General features: G+C 39.8%; 1 protein-coding gene across 3 annotated transcripts in view; it reads right to left on the reverse strand.

The window, feature by feature from the left end:
- LOC130907439 (kelch-like protein 29) overlaps nt 1-19,871 on the reverse strand; it is a 501,705-nt gene that overhangs the window by 317,652 nt on the left and 164,182 nt on the right. For 2 of the 3 annotated variants that reach the window (XM_057822529.1, XM_057822530.1), the window contains exon 3: nt 7,727-8,032. In XM_057822529.1, the coding sequence (XP_057678512.1) occupies nt 7,727-7,993 (267 nt within the window). In that variant the 5' untranslated portion in view covers nt 7,994-8,032. Of the gene's footprint in view, nt 1-7,726; nt 8,033-12,204; nt 12,259-19,871 lie in introns of those variants that run through there. The other variant, XM_057822531.1, reaches the window with a different exon arrangement.

A 19,871-nucleotide genomic window follows, 5' to 3' on the forward strand; every position in this document is an offset into this window, starting at 1 on the left:
TAACGTACATCAATTTGCCTGAATTAGTTAAAAAGTCACATCCAAACTGTAAAAATACACTCAAGGTACATTTTTAACCATTTGATACTGAAAAATAAAATCAGTAAATAACAACAAATTCAAATTGATTTGAAACATTAACACATGAGGACAATATGCCAAAAACTTTGACCGAAAAAACAAAACTGAATAGAAAAAAAAAAAGTGTCTTTGGAACGAAGGACAGTTTTTATTTTCGCTGCTCACAGTGTCACCTCCGGTTTGCAATGGTGTGGGGTTATTTTGCACTGAGCATGCTAACAGTGCTCACTGGTTTACTGATATAACACTGACAAAGCGGGACGATTGTTGGCAATATTCGGCACGTTTTCGCTGAAAAACAACCAAGCGGCTTATCAATGAGATTGGGGTCTTAAGTGGCGTCTGAATTGATTTGGCTTCCAGCTGTCTGCTATGATCATTTTTAGACACAGTAAACAGTAAGCTTGAGAACGATAAACCGATACGACCGGATATCCGGTTTTACAGATGAGAGATACAGCTGTATCGATAGTAAAGTTACCATTCGACAGTAATTAGCCATTAAATATTCAATGAACCGATAGTAGAGATAGAATTCGGCTATCGCGAGCACAAGAATTAGCTTCTAATGCATAGTACAATGCATTGCTTAATATGATAATAATATAGCTTTTACCTCACATGCTGCGCTTGTGTCATTCACCACACAGCGCACTTAGAATGTGACCGCCGTCGTGGTTGTCTCAGTTTCCAATTCTTTTCGGCAGAACCGCTCGTAGTCACCGTCATTACCCGATCGTCACGGGCGTGTCATAACGCGAGAGCTAAAAAAAAAAAACCTGCAACGCACGCTCCGTAGCGTTTTCTTTACAGCCCAAAACTAAACTAGTAGTGGCAACGAAGCAACATGCTAAAACAATGGACAGTTTGCGCACCACGCCAGCGACGTGCAGCGATTGATTTTCAACGCACCCAGGAAAACAAAACTCGGACTTTGAAGTGACAAAGGCAGCCAGATCTGTTCGCATGGGACAGACCTACTGTGAAGTGGTACAGAGATCGTGAGTTTTTAACCCTAAAAAATAACCCACTACAATGGTGGAAAGGGCGGCATATTGTTTCCACGAAATGCAGTCTACTTAAACATGAACATGTGGATCAGTTGATCTTCCTCAAGAAAAATCTGCCCTTCAAAAAACATAGACAGTGATGAGGAATAAAAAAAAATGTGGAAGCACAGGCATAAGTGAATGACTTTGCTCTGTATAAGGTTAAAGTAATGATTATAGACCTGTCAGTCTAAAATGCCATGTTTTTATTCCCCCAATTATACCAGTGGTAAAGCATAATTTATCATTTATTTATGATAACAAGGGGTGTCAAACAATTAAAATTTTTAATCGAGTTAATTACAGCTTAAAAATTAATTAATCCCAATTCAAACCATCTATAAAATATGCCATATTTTTCTGTAAATTATTGTTGGAATGGAAAGATACGACACAAGATGGATATATCCGTTCAACATACCGTACATAAGTACTGTATTTCTTTATTATAACAATAAATCAACAAGATGGCAATACCATTATTAACATTCTGTTAAAGCGATCCATGGATAGAAAGACTTGTAGTTCTTAAAAAACAATTTTTAGTACAGGTTATAGAAATTCTATATTAAAACCTCTCTTCATGTTTTCATTTTAATAACATTTGTAAAATTTTCAATCAAAAAAATAAACTAGTAGCCCGACATTGTTGATGTCAATAATTACTTACAAAATGCTCATGGGTGCTGAAGCCTATAAAATCAGTCGCATCCAAACGCCAGCAGAGGGTGCCAAAACTCCGAAAAACACAAGTACACGTTTCACTGTGCTGTCATTTTAATCTGTTTGAGCGGGGCATTTGTGCGTTAATTGCGTCAAAAATTTTAACATGATTAATTTTAAAAATTCATTACCGCCTGTTACCGCGATAATTTTGAAAGCCCTACTTTTTTATATGTTTAAAATACTGTACTAACACACACAACAAATGTTTACTATCGTATCGTTTTCGCTCTGCATCGAACCGTATCGTTCTTAAACTTTATCGAATCGTATCGAATCGCTCGGCCTTAAGAATGTATCGTTTTTTTAATCGAATAGTAAACTGTGTATCTAGATACATATCGAATCGGCTTCATGCCAGAGATTCTCAACCCGAGTTTCCATCTAGGCCCGTGGGTCAAAGTAATTCCATCCCAGCGACTCCCATTTAATGCATTTGATTTATAGTCCAGCACTTAAAAAGGATGAAGACGCATCTTGTTAAACTTTTACGATGTTTGCATGAAAGTTATATTGCCGTAAATGCTTGACTGTGGTGTTTTTATGTCGATGAACGTGGCCTCTTTAAGAGGAGGGCATGATTTTTTTATGAATGCGACAACAGCATGGAAAACCGTTGACAAATAATTAACGGAGCGACTTGGGACCGGGGGAGAAAAAAAAACGTCGCTGCGAATTAACTACAGGCTGCTGTTCCGTGCGGTTAACTTTACATCGGTAACGGACAATAATGCCAGATGGTGCGCTTGTCGCACAGGCACTCACACTCCCGCACAGGTGAAAGTAAAAGCCGTCTTGTCCCATGTCGCGCCAATCCGCCCTGTGATTGGTTGCGAAAGATTACGGAGCATCGCTTTTACACGTGTCGGAAGCTCCCAATAGGAATTTTGGACTTGCCAGCAGCTTTTATCCGATTTGACCGAATGGCAGAGGGTACATGTGGGGAGCTGAGATGGAAAGCCAGGCACCGGAGGTGTTGGCTGGCTCCTGAGAGGCCCGTGCCGTAATTAAAGCCGAGACGAGCAGTTTGCCTTTTAGACACGGTTGCTCTCCGTTGCCCATTTAGCAAAGAGCTGTTGAAAACCTCTACACAGGAAGAGGAGGTGGGAGAAAGTTCCGGTAAAAACAAACAAAGTGGCATCCTGGGAAGAGCGCTGCGGTGAGGCACTCGCATTCCCCTTACCTCAAATATAATAAGTGCCTTTATAGGAATGTCACCTAATTGCACTTGAATAATGACAACGACCGTAGCAAGAGCACGTAACGATTGGGCCGATGCCAATGCAGATTTACGATTTGCAACCTGTGCGTTCAGCGGGAACTCTTAAATTACAACGGCCGTGTTTACCTCCCGGGAGAGGAGATCGATGCCATAAACTTTGTTTTAACCAAATGAGTCAACTTGGAAAACCCAAGGAATGTCCTCTTGTAAGAGAAAAGTAGCCGATGCCTCGCACGGACTGGCTGCCAATGCCTGAACTAGCTGGCAGAAAGGTTATGGCTATGGAGTGGATTAAACATGGAGTGACGAAGCTGATTCATGGTCTGAGATTAGCTCCTTACCTTCAGCAACGACTCTGGCAATGAATGATCAGTCCCAAGTCTAACTCTAAACTTTGGCGACCTTTTAGCTAGCTATGAACACAGACGACGGAAATTACAGTGGGGCAAATAAGTATTTAGTCAACCACTAATTGTGCAAGTTCTCCCACTTGAAAATATTAGAGACGCCTGTAATTGTCAAAATGGGTAAACCTCAACCATGGGAGACAGAATCACATTGTTTGATTTTTAAATAATTTATTTGCAAATCATGGTGGAAAATAAGTATTTGGTCAATACCAAAAGTTCATCTCAATACTTTGTTATGTACCCTTTGTTGGCAATAACGGAGGCCAAACCTTTAATGTAACTCTACACAAGCTTTTCACACACTGTTGCTGGTATTTTGGCCCCTTCCTCCATGCAGATCTCCTCTAGAGCAGTGATGTTTTGGGACTGTCGTTGGGCAACACGGACTTTCAACTCCCTCCACAGATTTTCGATGGGGTTGAGATCTGGAGACTGGCTAGGCCACTCCAGGACCTTGAAATGCTTTTTACGAAGCCACCCCTTTGTTGCCCTGGCTGTGTGTTTGGGATCATTGTCATGCTGAAAGACCCAGCCATGTCTCATCTTCAATGCCCTTGTTGATGGAAGGAGATTTTCACTCAAAATCCCTCGATACATGGCCCCATTCATTCTTTCCTTTACACAGATCAGTCGTCATGGTCCCTTTGCAGAAAAACAGCCCCAAATCATGAAGTTTCCACCCCCATGATTCACAGTGGGTATGGTGTTCTTCGGATGCAATTCAGTATTCTTTCTCCTCCAAACACGAGAACCTGTGTTTCCACCAAAAAGTTCTATTTTGGTTTCATCTGACCATAACACATTCTCCCAGTCCTCTTCTGGATCATCCAGATCCTCTTTAGCGAACTGCAGACGGGCCTGGACGTGTACTGGCTTCAGCAGGGGGACACGTCTGGCAGTGCAGGATTTGAGTCCCTGGCGGCGCAGTGTGTTACTGATAGTAGCCTTTGTTACTGTGGTCCCAGCTCTCTGCAGGTCATTCACTAGGTCCCCCCGTGTGGTTCTGGGATTTTTGCTCACCGTTCTTGTTATCATTTTGACGCCATGGGGTGAGATCTTGCGTGGAGCCCCAGATCGAGGGAGATTATCAGTGGTCTTGTGTGTCTTCCTTTTCCTAATAATTGCTCCCACAGTTGATTTCTTTACACCAACCGTTTTACCTATTGCAGATTCTGATTCCAGCCTGGTGCAGGTCTACAATTTTGTCTCTGGTGTCCTTCGACAGCTTTTTGGTCTTGGCCATAGTGGAGTTTGGAGTGTGACTGACTGAGGTTGTGGACAGGTGTCTTTTATACTAATAATGAGTTGAAACAGGTGCCAATAATACAGGTAACGAGTGGAGCCTTGTTAGACCTCATTAGAAGAAGTTAGATCTATTTGACATTCAGAAATCTTGCTTGTTTGTTGGTGACCAAGTACTTATTTTCCACTCTAATATGGAAATTCTTTAAAAATCAAACAATGTGATTTTCTTTTTTTTTTTTTTTTTTTTTCCACATTCTGTCTCTCATGGTTGAAGTTTACCCATGTTGACAATTACAGGCCTCTCTAATGTTTTCAAGTAGGAGAACTTGCACAATTGGTGGTTGACGAAATACGTATTTGCCCCACTGTAAATTGGTATGGGAGGGGAATAAGCAGGGGTTGATTTTGGCCTCCTTGTGTTCCGGGACTTATTTAGGCAGATCCGGCACATCTCGTGTATAGAAAATAATAATAATAAAAAAACGTTTTTAAAAAATGTATAAAATAAAATAATTACAGAACAAATAACAAGGATTGTATGTTGTTTATAAAAATGTAACGTTATTTAAAAGAGTCTGAGATTTTTTGATGCACTGAAAAGTTGGACAAACAAACCATGACATAAAATACCTGGAATCTCATATTTTGTCTCGTCTGATATTTTGAGACAATTCGACTATATACAACAATTTGGTAAAGCGCAGATAACGAGAAATTAGTCTTTTAATCTGCCGTTTAGCCACACCTACCATTATAGGGCTCTAGCGTCCCCAACAGGAGGATGACGTCGGCAGGGTCATGGTTTCGTCCGATTTAGAATTCAGCCAATTGAAGGGGAATTATTCAAATTGAGGAAAATGTCATTGTTTCAATCGCTCTCCTCCAATATTTTTGCGGGATATTTTTTTTATCCAAGTATTTTTCCCTAATTGCTAAATAAATGGCATGGTCATGACAAATAACAGTCTTGCGCTAAATGGAATATGAAATATTAAAAATGCATTTATTCAGTAAGATATGGCAAAATTACTCCATAATGGTAAAAACTGACGACTTCTTGCACCTCACAAACGATATTTTATACCACCGTAGTTAGTCTGGCTTTTGTCATTTTCCTGCCCCGGCTTCGGAGAGCGTAAACAAACCAGGAGGTGTGACAACTAGCCAACATGCTAACCCGAAACGAGCAGCGTTTCCAAATCCTCGCCTTTCGAAGCGAAAAATCAGACAAAAAAACTACCCCGGATTATTTCAAATGGCGGCGGGGTTGTCAGTTGTGTGACAGCCCCTGGCCATTCAATAGTTAATTTTCTGAGACTCTTCCAGTCAGCTGATCATCGCCTCCACCAGCTGGCTGCTTCCTCTCCCACTGTGACGAAAGCTGATCGACGCCGACGGACCGACGACGTCGCCGCCGCATATTGGCCACGAAGAAAGGCGCCACGCTTCTTAAACCTGCCGCTGTCAACGCTCTGGGAGGTCGCATTTGACAGCATTCTGCCGCGGTCCTCCTCGCCAGCTGTTTGCTTGCCATTCACGCCGTTTGCATTTGATCACTAGTCTGATACACTCCCGCTTTTTCAGTGAGGTCTTTTGTGTTTATTCCTTATTGGATCTTTTTTGTTCACCACTGTAAATAAGAGCACTAAAGCAAGTAGGGGTAAGTCGCCATTTCTGTTCAACCCGTTTTCTCCTGTTTTGTATAGCGTAGGAAGCTAGGTTAGTGGCTGTCTTTTCTTTGTTCTTTTTCATGATCAGGGTTTAGTTAGCGGGTGGGGTTTAAATGTAGATTCCTTTTGTTTGTTGTTTTGGCCTGGGCTTACCCTGAAGCCGCGCTTCATCCACATTTTGTACATATTCATTGCGAGTTTGATTTTTGTGTAAATAAATTTGTGTCCACTTGTACATTTGTGTGGCTCGTTATATGTTACGCCCTTAGCGAGCCATCCGTGGGACGTAACAGGTTGTCTTTGCCGATCGGCAAACCCCCCTACCCCCGCCGTGAGCAAGTTACAGCTCGTCGTTCCTCTGCTGCGGGCAGAAGAGTTCGTCTCGTTTGACGGAGAAGCAGTTGGAGAATAACAGCCGGCAAACCGGCTGACGTTGGAGGAGCGTGTCACTGGCCGAGCCCAAGCCGAGGATAGTGGTCTATTGCCGTGCACACGCTGGGGTGCAGCTGAGCCTCTCCACCATGACAAGGCACTCACAAGCGGACACAGTTTGAGCTTCCCCTCATTGAAAGACCAGCATCCACCACAGCTGAAGTTGTGGTCAAAAGCAAGCCCCAACTTCAGAGAACTTACAGTGATTGGCCAAGGCTAGCCTAGCATGACTACAGCCTAAGCTTACAACTAAAGTAACTGATGTTAAGCTACAAATCCTTCCTCACTTAACAAGTTGTTCAATGAGTCAGACTCAGGCATGAAAATTGGTCTTCGTGTCTAGAGTTGCATGCTGGTTTGTTATTTCTCTAAACACTGATATTTTTTTTTGATGGCGCTTTTTATAGTGGATGTTGAGAGTTTGTGTTCATAATGAGGTTTTAGGTGGGTGTGCAGTAAAATTGGAGATATACATGAATCACTTGCAGCCTTGATAGTAAAAATAACCATGGCCACATAGCCGTAAACATATCAAATCACTCAAACTATTCTCCCTATCCTTTCTCATTTGTTTTAATTCAAAGAAAAGTCAAACCGTCACTGACTGAAAGGCTATTTGCATAATCAAAGGGAAAAAAATTAGCACAGAGAGGCCTAGGCTGGGAAGACGAGCCTCGCACTTGGCAGACGGAGGAAATGAGGATGGAAGAGAAAAATGGTTTGGCAAGAACCGAGGCGTTGACGGGAGCGGTTCGGATGGTGAGTTCCGAGAGACAGGCGGAGGCCAACCATGACGACAAGTGAGCGAGCGGCGAAACATTTCCAGAGAAAAGGAGACGGGAAGTTAACCGTGGTGAGAAACTTGACAGAAGCGGCGAGTCGGGGTTCTCTTACCTTGGATGACGCCGGAGCGACCGATCCCGCGATGCCCCGCTTGACGGCCGCTTCGCCGCTCGACGTCGTCACGACGACGGCGGTCGGTGTGGGAAGCAGCGACGGGATTACGGGGAGAGGAAGGAGTCCCGGGCGGTTGTTGCCGTTGACCACGGCAGAGGCACAGTTATGATTGGCTCCTCCATTGTGGAGGCCCGAAAGGCGGATGTCGCGCCGCTCCCAGGGTGCCCGGTAGTCCCGTTCGAAGCGGTGGTGGTGGCGTGACATCACTTCCTCGTCCTATCAAGGGGAATAACAAGGGCAGGCCTGCGGCACAAGCACAATGAAAAGTACAGGTAAGATTTAGGAACAAAATACTTCAGCCATAGACTTCATTATTAGTTGACGAAAGGGCGTAGGTTTGCATAGGGACGGTAGGGACAAAACACTACCAACTTTTCAGGATGCTCAAATTGTCCCCACCGACTTTTAAGCAACCTTATTTGCGTTATATAATAGCATGTCATTTAGATTGTCTTCTGAAGGGTAAAGGTACCGTTCTCTCACACACCATATAATTGTTTGCATTAGTCTAGGCAGACTTCACTCAGTGGCCTTGACACAGTAAAGTTAATCACCTTATCAGGGCTCCTGAGGGGGAAATGGAAAAAAACGTTTCTCGTAGGCACCGTCTAACTGTTTGCATTACTCGAACACACGGAATACAATTAATCAGGGAATAGTATTATTACTCATATTTATGATGGGACTGTACTGCTCTGACACACCTAGTGTACAATAGATAGAACACCATAGTTTAATGAAAAGAAGCAGAATAAATACACGACGCCATCTTATCATAGAAGCCCAACGTGTGCGCCACGAGCAAGATTGACGCACCAAAACTTGCAAATCAGTTCTGCAAGGACAAAGCGCTCTTTGTCCGACAACAAGTAGAGCCAGCCCGGATAACAAAGTTGATAGCAGGCGCTTGGGACGTAAAGACCAGCATCGGTTGCTGTGGCAACCACATCCCATCCACGCACGAACCTAAACAGCCCGAAACCGGCCAGAGAGGGATGATCCCAAAGCAACGCCCGGACACACCTTCAGACCGCCCACAACATTAAGGACTTAAAAACACTGGACACTGAGATAACACAGATTTTGCTGCTGGGAAACATGTAGCCTTGTTTTGGATCCAGAATTGTCCCTCCGTCGTCTGTTTTTGCCTTGTTTTTGACCATTGTCGACAAATAACATCAGAGATGAACGCGCGAAATTCCGCATACCCGGTTGGCGCGCGCGGGGGCGGCATCGGCAGAGCGGCACTTTGTTCGGCTGTCGCTGTTTCCGTACGGCTTGTCTGGGGAGGCGAATTTCAACACTTCCCATATGTTTTATTTTGTTATAACTGACCCAAACATTATTAAGTGAATTATTTTCATTATCTTCAGACTTACATGTACCTCTTTTCACTTGCTGAATGTGCCGGTCCATTTATTTCCCTCCTAAACGCTTATTTGATTGGCTGATGACTTGACCCCCCCAACAACACACACACACATTAGATATGAGGGATATTTGAAGTTTTTTTTTCCAGCCAGTAGCAGCCACTGTAAGAAATGTAAAAAGTAGGGTTGTTCCGATCATGTTTTTTTGCTCCCGATTCAATTCCAATCATTCCCGATAATTTTTCCCGATCATATACATTTTTGCAATGCATTAAGAAAAAAATGAATAAAACTCGGACGAATATATACATTCAACATACAGTACATAAGTACTGTATTTGTTTATTATGACAATAAATCCTCAAGATGGCATTTACATTATTAACATTCTTTCTGTGAGAGGGATCCACAGATAGAAAGACTTGTAATTCTTAAAGGATAAATGTGACTTTGTATATTGTGACTAAATATTGCCATCTAGTGTATTTGTTGAGCTTTCAGTAAATTATACTGTAGCCATTTAACTTCTGCCCAAATGCATGAAGCAGCTACAGTTAAAAAAAAAAAAAAAAAAAAAACACCAGTAAGAGAAAGTCAATTGTTTGCTAGTCGTTTTTAACAGAGCAAGCGTCGCTAGCAGGATTATGAAAGCCTCCGGTTACACTCAGAACAACGGAATGAATATTGAAAAATGCCTTCTGTGGATGTTAATACGACAACATCACTGATTTGCTCATTTCACTGTCAATCAAAAAGGAATTCAGTCTCAGACAAATAAGTCAATCATCTCGGTAGTGGAACAATGTACGCTAAACTCTGGAGATGCACAGCGTCCACAGTGTTTAACTAGAAGCCGCGTGGTAAACAGTGATGAAGAAGCTGATTCTGAACATACAGTGGAATGAAAAAGTATCTGAACCTTGAATTTCTCACATTCCTGCATAAAATCACCATCAAATGTGATCTGACATTTGTCAAAATCACACAGATGAAAATACAGTGTCTGCTTTAACTAAAACCACCCAAACATTTATAGGCTTTTATATTTTACTGAGGACAGCATGCAAACAATGACACAAGAGGGGGTGGGGGAATAAGTAAGTGAACCCTCTGCTGCAGGAGACATAAAGAGCAATTGAAACAATTTTTTACCAAACATTTTAAGTCAGATGTGTGCCCAATCACTGATGAGTGGTTTAAAGCTGCGCTGCCCACTATGAAACACACACCTGGTAAGAAATGTCTTGATGAGAGGTCTAATGTGCATCATGGCTTGGTCAAAAGAGCGGTCTAAAGACCTGCGATCAAGGATTGTTGATTTGCAAAAAGCTGGGAGAGGATACAAAATCATCTGTAAAAGTCTGGATATTCATCAATCAATAGTCAGAGAAGATGGTCAGAGAAACGGAGAGAATTTGGCACTGTTGCTTCTCTCCCGTCCACCAAAGATGACGTTAAGAGTTCAGCGCAGAAATACTCAGAGAGGTAAAAATGAACCCTAGAGTGTCTTCTAAAGACTTACAGAAATCACATGGCACAGTCCAATATCTCTGTGCACACATCAACTATATGTAAAAGTATGGCCAACAATGGTGTTCATGGGAGGACTCCACGGACGAAGCCACTGCTGTCTAAAAAAAACCCATTGTTGCTCGTTTAATGTTTGCAAAAAAGGCACTTGGACATCCCACAGAAGTTTTGGCAAAATATTTTGCGGACCGATGAAACCAAAGTTGAATTGTTCGGGAGTAACACACAACGTCATGTTTGGAGGAAAAATGGAACAGCTCACCAACATCAACACCTCATCCCCACCGTGAAGCATGGTAGAGGGAGCATCATAATTTGGGGCTGTTTTGCTGATCAGGGCTTGGACAACTTGCAATCATTAATGGAAGAATGAATTCAAAAGTGTATCAGGATGTTTTGTAGGAAAAACTGAGGCTGTCTGTCAGACAGTTAAAGCTAAAAAGAGGATGGATGCTGCAACAAGACAATGATCCAAAACAGAGAAGTAAATCAACTTTCAGAATGGTTTTAGAAGAACAAAATACACGTTCCGGAGTGGCCAAGTCCAGACTTAAACTCCATTGAGATGCTGTGGCATGACCTAAAGACAGGAATTGATGCCAGACATCCCAGGAATCTGACTCAACTACAGCAGTTTTGTAGAGAAGAATGGGCCAAGATTAATCCTGATCGGTGTGCCAAAATGATCTGCAGCTACAGGAAGTGTCTGGTTGAAGTTATTGCATCCAAAGTGGGGGTCAAAAAATATTAAATGTGATGGTTCACTTACTTATTTTTCCCCCCTTCTGCCATTGTTTGCATACTAGCCTCATTAAAATATAAAAACCTATAAATGTTTGGGTGGTTTTAGTTAAAGCAGACAGTTTTTTCATCTGTGTGATTTTGACAAAGATCAGATCACATTTGATGGTGATTTTATGCAGAAATGTGAGAAAATCCAAAAGGTTCAGATAATTTTTCATACCACTGTAACTTGAGCGCGTTGCAGAAAATAATTTGTCAATGCCATGTACACACAATGCTTATGATCACTTACATTTTAGAGGAAGCTTAGCTTCTCTTACAGTCTTAGAGAAATCACATCTGGTAGGCACTATTGGATGATCACACCACAATATTTTGTGCTTATAGCCTAGGCTGTGACATTTATTAGTCCAGTCTGCCGAGCTTCTTGCTGTATAATAGTCCTTTTTAGTCCTGAAAGCACAGTGGTGGATGCTCGGTGGATAATCATACGACTTCCCTTTTGCTGTTCACTTTGCAGAGGAAAAAAAAAAAAACTGCAAGCTTACACGATAAGATTAAATATTTGTCACAAAAAAATATATATATATCTTGGAGTGAATAGCACAATAGATCCAGAACAGCATTTTCACCACTTCTCTCGCCCAAAATACATAAAAGGTGTGAAATCCTGAATGCAAATGTGCTTCAGCAGCATTTCTGAGGAGATAATCTTTACATACATATATATTTATATATAGTTTTTTTTTTTTTTTCATATTTGTTCTCTACCTATTTGCGGAAGAATTACCCGGCTGCCCTCTTCTTTCCCAGCTGAGGTGTGGAGCTGTGGAGATAAGGGAGAATATTAGCTGGCACAAACCGCCAGCATTGTTCCGCCGGACGAGCGCCGTGTTCCTCTCTTCGCCTCACATATTTTTAGAGGTAATACAACTGTAGCCACTCGGAAAATTCAAGGTTATTAAAGGGGGGGCTGCGGCGGGTAGGCAACGGCCGGAGAGTGAAGGGGGGGAATCAGTCGAGAGTGACATCCCGCCGCTTTTTTAGCAGCTCTGCCTATTGTTAACACAGTTTTTCAGTGTGAGGGAACGAGCTTTGTGATTATAGTTGTCAGTAATCACAATATTTATCAAAGAAATGTGGATTTTTTTTTTGCTCAAAGAAATGTGGATTTTTTTTTGCTCATGAAAATGAATAATGACTGCAAATACTATGTTTTGAACATCCCCCAAATAATGTTAGATATTATTAAAATAATAATGACTGGAAATACTATGTTTTAAATATCCCCCAAATAATGTTAGATATTATTAAAATGATACCAAAAAAATTGACAAAAAAAAGGAGCGGAAAATGCACATTTGACAAAAAATATGAAAAACATCAAATTATGGTGGACCAAAATATTGTCTGAAAATACTAAATTTGACAATTATTTTTTTAGATTGCAAAATACTTCAATGCAAAATACTAATAAAAAAGTTTGCAAATTAGATCGACAATACAAAAATATGCTTAAATCTCACTGAGTAATTAGATAATTATTGAAAATAATACAAAATATTAGACTTTATAATGATTGACCTGACACTTTTAAATCTTACTGAGTAATTAGATAATTATTGAAAATAATACAAAATATTAGACTTTATAATGATTGACCTGACACTTTTGCCATTTATTGCGTCAAGCCTATGGTGGACCAAAATATTGTCAGAAAATACTAAATTTGACAATTATTTTTTTGAATTGCAAAATACTTACCAAAAAATGCTAAAATATAAAATGAAAAATGGTCAACTATCATGAAATATGCCAAAATAAGAGGGACAGGCACAACTAGTAGAATAAAAAAAAAAGTCTTCAAATATAAATAAAGTACATTACACAATATTTAACATAATAAAAAAGTTAGCAAATTAGATAGACAATACAAAAATATGCTTAAATCTTACTGAGTAATTAGATAATTATTGAAAATAATACAAAATATTAGACTTTATAATGATTTACCTGACACTTTTGCCATTTATTGCGTGAAGCCTATGGTGGACCAAAATATTGTCAGAAAATACTAAGTTTGACAATTATTTTTTTAGATTGCAAAATACTTACCAAAAAATGCTAAAATACAAAATGAAAAATGCTCAACTATCATGAAATATGCCAAAATAAGAGGGACAGGCACAACTAGTAGAATTTTTTTTAAAAAGTCTTCAAATATAAATAAAGTACATTACCCAATATTTAACATAATAAAAAAGTTTGCAAATTAGATAGACAATACAAAAATATGCTTAAATCTTACTGAGTAATTAGATAATTATTGAAAATAATACAAATATTAGACTTTATAATGATTGACCTGACACTTTTGCCATTTATTGCGTCAAGCCTATGGTGGACCAAAATATTGTCAGAAAATACCAAATTTGACAATTATTTTTTTAGATTGCAAAATACTTCCCAAAAAATGCTAAAATATAAAAAGAAAAATGCTAAACTATCATAAAATATGCAAAAATAAGAGGGACAGGCAAAAATGCTAAACTATCATAAAATATGCAAAAATAAGAGGGACAGGCACAACTAGCAGAAAAAAAAAGTCTTCAAATATAAATAAAGTACACTACACAATATTTAACATAATAAAAAAGTTTGCATATTAGATAGACAATACAAAAATATGCTTAAATCTTACTGAATAATTAGATAATTATTGAAAATAATACAAAATATTAGACTTCATAATGATTGACCTGACACTTTTGCCATTTACTGCGTGAAGCCTTCCCGAAGCCTTCATTTATTAGCAGTCGGTCACATGCAGCAATGTATAGCCGGATTTAGGTTGAAAAACTAAGAAAGCTGTACTGAATGCAAACAGGAAGGATTGTCTCAGTAGAGATTTGTTCGAGGATTCAATGAAATTATTATTTTTTTCGTACCATGCATGCATTTTGAACGGTGTGAAAGAAATCATTTGGAGGAATTAGCCGCTACAGCATTGGCATTATACATCAAAATATTTACGTCAAATAACTGCTTACTTCCCGGTTTTATGCCTTTAACCAGGAATCGAAACTGTTTTACGTCCATATTTACAAAGAATTCAGGGATTTAAGCATTTATTCATAAGAATTTTCAATGAAAAAAGCTCTTTGTTGTACAAACGGGGAAGCCACAGTGACTTAACTACAAGCACATTTGACATTTATTTACGTAAAATAAAAGCTAATTGCTCTTTTTTTTTTTTTTTGTTTTTTTTTTGCTTTTAACCAAGAATCGAAACTGTTTTGCGTCCATATCTCTAAAGAATACAGGGATTTAAGCATTTATTCACATGAATTTTCAAAGCAAAAAGGTCTTTGTTGTACTAAGGGGGCAGCCACAGTGACTTAACTAGCAGCACATTCGACATATTTACGTAAAATAAAAGCTAACTGCCCTGTTGCTTTTGCTTTAAACCAAGAATCGAGACTGTTTTACGTCCACATCTATAAAGAATTCAGGGATTTAAGCATTTATTCACAAGAATTTTCGGCGGAAATAGCTCTTTCTTGTACTAAGTAGGAAACCACAGTGACTTAACTAGCAACGCATTCGAATAATTTACGTAAAATAAAAGCTAACTGCCCTGTTGTTTTCGCTTTTAACCAAGAGTCGAGACTGTTTTACTTCCATATCTATAAAGAATTCAGGGATTTAAGCATTAATTCACAAGAATTTTCAGCGTAAAATGCTCTTGTTGTACAAAGGGGGCAACCACAGTGACTTAACGAGCAGCACATTCGACATAATTACGTAAAATAAAAGCTAACTGCCCGGTAGTTTTTGCTTTTAACCAAGAATCGAGACTGCTTTACGTCCACATTTATAAAGAATTCAGGTATTTCAGCATTTATTCACAATAATTTTCGGCGGAAATAGCTCTTTCTTGTACTAAGTGGGCAGCCACAGTGACTTTACTAGCAACACATTCGACATATTTACGTAAAATAAAAGCTAACTGCCCTGTTGCTTTCGCTTTTAACCAAGAATCGAGACTGTTTTACGTCCATATATATAAAGAATTCCGGGATTTAAGCGTTAATTCACAAGAATTTTTAGCGTAAAATGCTCTTGTTGTACAAAGGAGGCAACCACAGTGACTTAACTAAGCAGCATATTCGACATAATTACGTAAAATAAAAGCTAACTGCCGGTAGTTTTTGCTTTTAACCAAGAATCGAGACTGTTTTACGTCCATATCTATAAAGATTTCAGGGATTTAAGCGTTAATTCACAAGAATTTGCATTGGACAAGGTGATGATGCTGGAACTTTTGTTTGTTGCTGTTCCAGGGAGACCTTAAATGGCCCAAAATTACCTAATTCCCTGGCATTGACTGCCACTGACAGCCATAGACATTCAATCCGTTTGAAGTGGGAGGGATGGCAGCGAATGAACTGTTCATTCGCTGCGTGTTTTAAAACACTGGATGATATTAGCCACTGTGCTGGATGTTGGCAATGTTCTTGTAGCGCAACATTACATATTTTAAGATCCTCAGAGAGTTCTTTGCCATGTGGTGCCATGTTGGAACTTTCAGTGACCAGTATGAGAGAGTGTGAGAGCTGCACTACAAATTTGAACACACCTGCTCCTTATGCACACCTGGACCTAGTAGTAAATGCAGTGGAGCAGTACTCAATTTGAACATTTAGGGATGTAGTTTCTAAGGGGTGTACTCACTTTTGTTGCCAGGGGTTTCGATATTAATGGCTTTATTCTGAGTTATTTTGAGGGGAAAATAAATTAACTATTATACAAGCTGCACACAGACTGCTTTTCATTGTGTCAAAGTGTCATTTGGTCAGTGTTGTCCCATGGAAATATATACAGTACTTAAATATCTGCAGAAATGCGAGGGATGTACTCACTTTTGTGATACACTGTATAGGTATATTCTTCAGTTATGTTTTCCAACTCACCCTGCTTTTACTGTAAAATGTATCATTGTAGCATTTTATCAGATTTTAGATTAACATAGCTTTTGCGTAGAAGGAAACGATTAGGTGCTAAATCTTGGATTATTTATGAGGAAGAGAAATGTCAACACGCTTTAAGTCGGATATGTTTAGTTATATGGATGCAATGTATAAACAGGGTATGTGTCAAGGTTGTTTGTAGCAAGTATGTGTCGCGATCATGAGATTAAATATAGGCAGTGCAATGAATGTATGTGTGAGTCTCACGTTGCAAGCGGCAGCTGCACGACTCGTGTCACCCAAACAAAATCCAGCTACATTTGCGGTTGGGTGGCGAACAGATGGATTTGAGCTTCCTAATTAGCGAGTCTTAAATTCTCTGCATAACTACGAGGGGGCTTTTAAAAGGTCCTGGCGAGCGCGTGTGTGTGTACCGACTGGAAGCTCAGAGCGAGGTCTAGCGAGGAGGAGGAAGAAGAGGATGAGGAGGGGAACCAGACACCCAGCACACCTGTGTGCTCTGCCAGAATGGATAAAAACTTAAATGCATCACGCCGCCCTGGGGACACGCTGCCAATAGGCATTCGACCATTTTACGTCACATCCAATCAACTACAACGGTTGGAAAATGGTGACAGTGTTCCGAAACGAGGAACGACAACACACAAAAGCTATTTTAGTCGTGGATGTATAGATGTAGCAACTTTGCCAGTCAAAGGAACCTAGCTTAAAACACTTGTGGTTTGTTTACAATGAGTGAACCATGCTCGTTTCAAAAGGGAACACAATTACTGCCTGTTTTTTGTTTTCAATTTTCTGCCAGGTGACAAGCTTGCCAATGTATTTTGATATGCAAACAATGATGGCTGTTAATTAGCAGATTGTTCTTTTTATCAAATTAATAAACAAATCCTCACTTTTTAGGGATGGCATCTGCCTGGAGTCATGTTAGGCGCGCGTCACACTCAAACCGTGCGGGAATACGTGTGAAGAAGGAAGGAACACGACAGATGGATGTTAGCAGCTAGTAACCTGCGTTCGGCAGCGGAAAAGTCAACGTGTACGTGAGCTTGAGACGACGGTGACAAATGTATGTTTATGTGACTGCATGTGCAATGTTTGGTTGATGTCACCGGATTTGGAATCTGCCTGCTTCCGATGATCCCAATTAGGAGTGGGAACCTCTTGTTACCTCACGATACGATTTGCGATACAAAGCTCACGATAACGATGATCTGATGATATGGCGATTAGGGCTGCAGCTATCGAATATATAGTCGATTAATCAATAGACTAGTTAGTTCGAATAATTGTGTAATCGGATACGGAACATTCATCCATTCATTCATTTTCCATGCCGCTTTTCCTCACGAGGGTCGCGGAGGTGCTGGAGCCTATCCCAGCCAACTACGGGCAGTAGGCAGGGGACACCCTGAACTGGTTGCCAGCCAATCGCAGGGCACAAGGAGACATACAACCATTCACGCACACACTCATACCTACGGACAATTTAGAGTGTTCAATCAGCCTACCATGCATGTTTTTGGGATGTGGGAGGAAACCGGAGTTCCCGGAGTAAACCCACGCAGGCACGGGGAGAACATGCAAACTCCACACAGGAAGGCCGAAGCCCGGGATTGAACCCTTGATCTCAGAACTGTGAAGCATATGTGCTAACCACTAAGCCACCGTGCCGGATACGGAACATGAAAAATTAAAATACCTGAACTGAGCCTCAAACAGTATACATTTTTAAAAATGAGGATCTATGTTAAACAAAAGAACAATCTGCTAACTTACATAGAAAAAGTCCACTAGCTTAAATGCCATGAAATGCTAAAGTTTTTTTTACAATGCTCTAAAAAATGGTTCAGACTAGGGCTGTCAAACGATTAAAATTTTTAATTGAGTTAATTACAACTTAAAAACTAATTCAATGTAATTAATCGCAATTCAAACCATCTATAAAATATGAAATTTTTCTGTAAATTATTGTTGGAATGGAAAGGTAAGACACAAGACGGATATATACATTCAACATACGGTACATAAGTACTGTATTTGTTTATTATAACAATAAATCAACAAGATGGCATTAACATTACTAATATTCTCTTAAAGAGATCCATGGATAGAAAGAATTGTAGTTCTTAAAAGATAAATGTTAGTACAAGTAATAGAAATTTTATATTAAAACCCCTCTTAATGTTTTCGTTTTATTAAAATTTGTAAAAATTTCAATCAAAAAATAAACTAGTAGCTCGCTATTGTTGATGTCAATCATTACACCATGCTCACTCACGGTGTAACACATAAAATCAGTTGGACCCAAGCGCCAGCAGAGGGCGCCAAACACCAAAAAACAAGTAACAAGCTAACATTACATTGCTGTCATTTTAATCTGAGCGGGGCATGTGCGTTAACTGCGTCAAATATTTTAACGTGATTAAAAAATAATAATAATAATACCGCCCGTTAACGCGATAATTTTTACAGCCCTAGTTCAGACACATATTCCCACAAAAATTGGCTAATTACACCTATAAACTAAATTATGAATGCATTAAAAAACATTAGCTCAAACAAAAACTTAGCTTACGTTGGTCTTAACAGGGAGCAGTTGGATTCAGCCATGTGAAAAGAGGCAAACCAGAGGGCAGTGTATCCACCCGAATCAATAAAACTCAATGCAAACACTTTCAAAATAAACCATTACAACGCCACTTTAATTAAACGAATACTCGAGGCAACAAAATTCAATTCGAATATTTTTTCTTATCGAATACTCGAGTTAATCGATTAATCGTTGCAGCACTAATGACGATACAACAATTATCGATACATTGGTCAGGAAATCATTCTAGGATACTCTACAAACAACTAATAAACAGAAAAAAAAGCTTTGGAATGAGTTTATCACTAGTACGTCCAATCCTATTGAACTGTTCGGATTGAACGTCTATGGCTGTCAGTGGCAGTCGATGCCAGGCAATTAGGTAATTTTGGGCCATTTAAGGTCTCACTGGAACAGCACCAAACTAAAGTTCCAGCTTCATCACCTTGTCAAGAGTCAAGAATCTGCATTGGACAAGGTGTCAAGAGTCAAGAATCTGCATTGGACAAGGTGATGATGCTGGAACTTTTGTTTGGCGCCGTTCCACTGAGATTTACAAAGATGATTGCCTGAAGAAAACATTAAAATTCCCTCAGTCCTTGATATGGGGCTGCATGTCAGGCAAAGGCACTGGCGAGATGGCTGTGGTTAAATCTTCAATAAATGCACAAGTTTACATTGAAATTTTAGACATTTTAGATTTCTGATCCCTTCAATTGAAAATATGTTTGTCATTTTCCAAGATGGCAATGCATCATGCCAAAAAGATAAAACTGGTAATGCATTCCTTGGAGAAAGACTCATCCAGTCAATGTCATGGCCTGCAAATAGTCCAGATCCCAACCCTATTGATA

The sequence above is a fragment of the Corythoichthys intestinalis genome, chromosome 19 (assembly GCF_030265065.1).
Source record: "Corythoichthys intestinalis isolate RoL2023-P3 chromosome 19, ASM3026506v1, whole genome shotgun sequence".
Lineage (NCBI taxonomy): Eukaryota > Metazoa > Chordata > Actinopteri > Syngnathiformes > Syngnathidae > Corythoichthys > Corythoichthys intestinalis.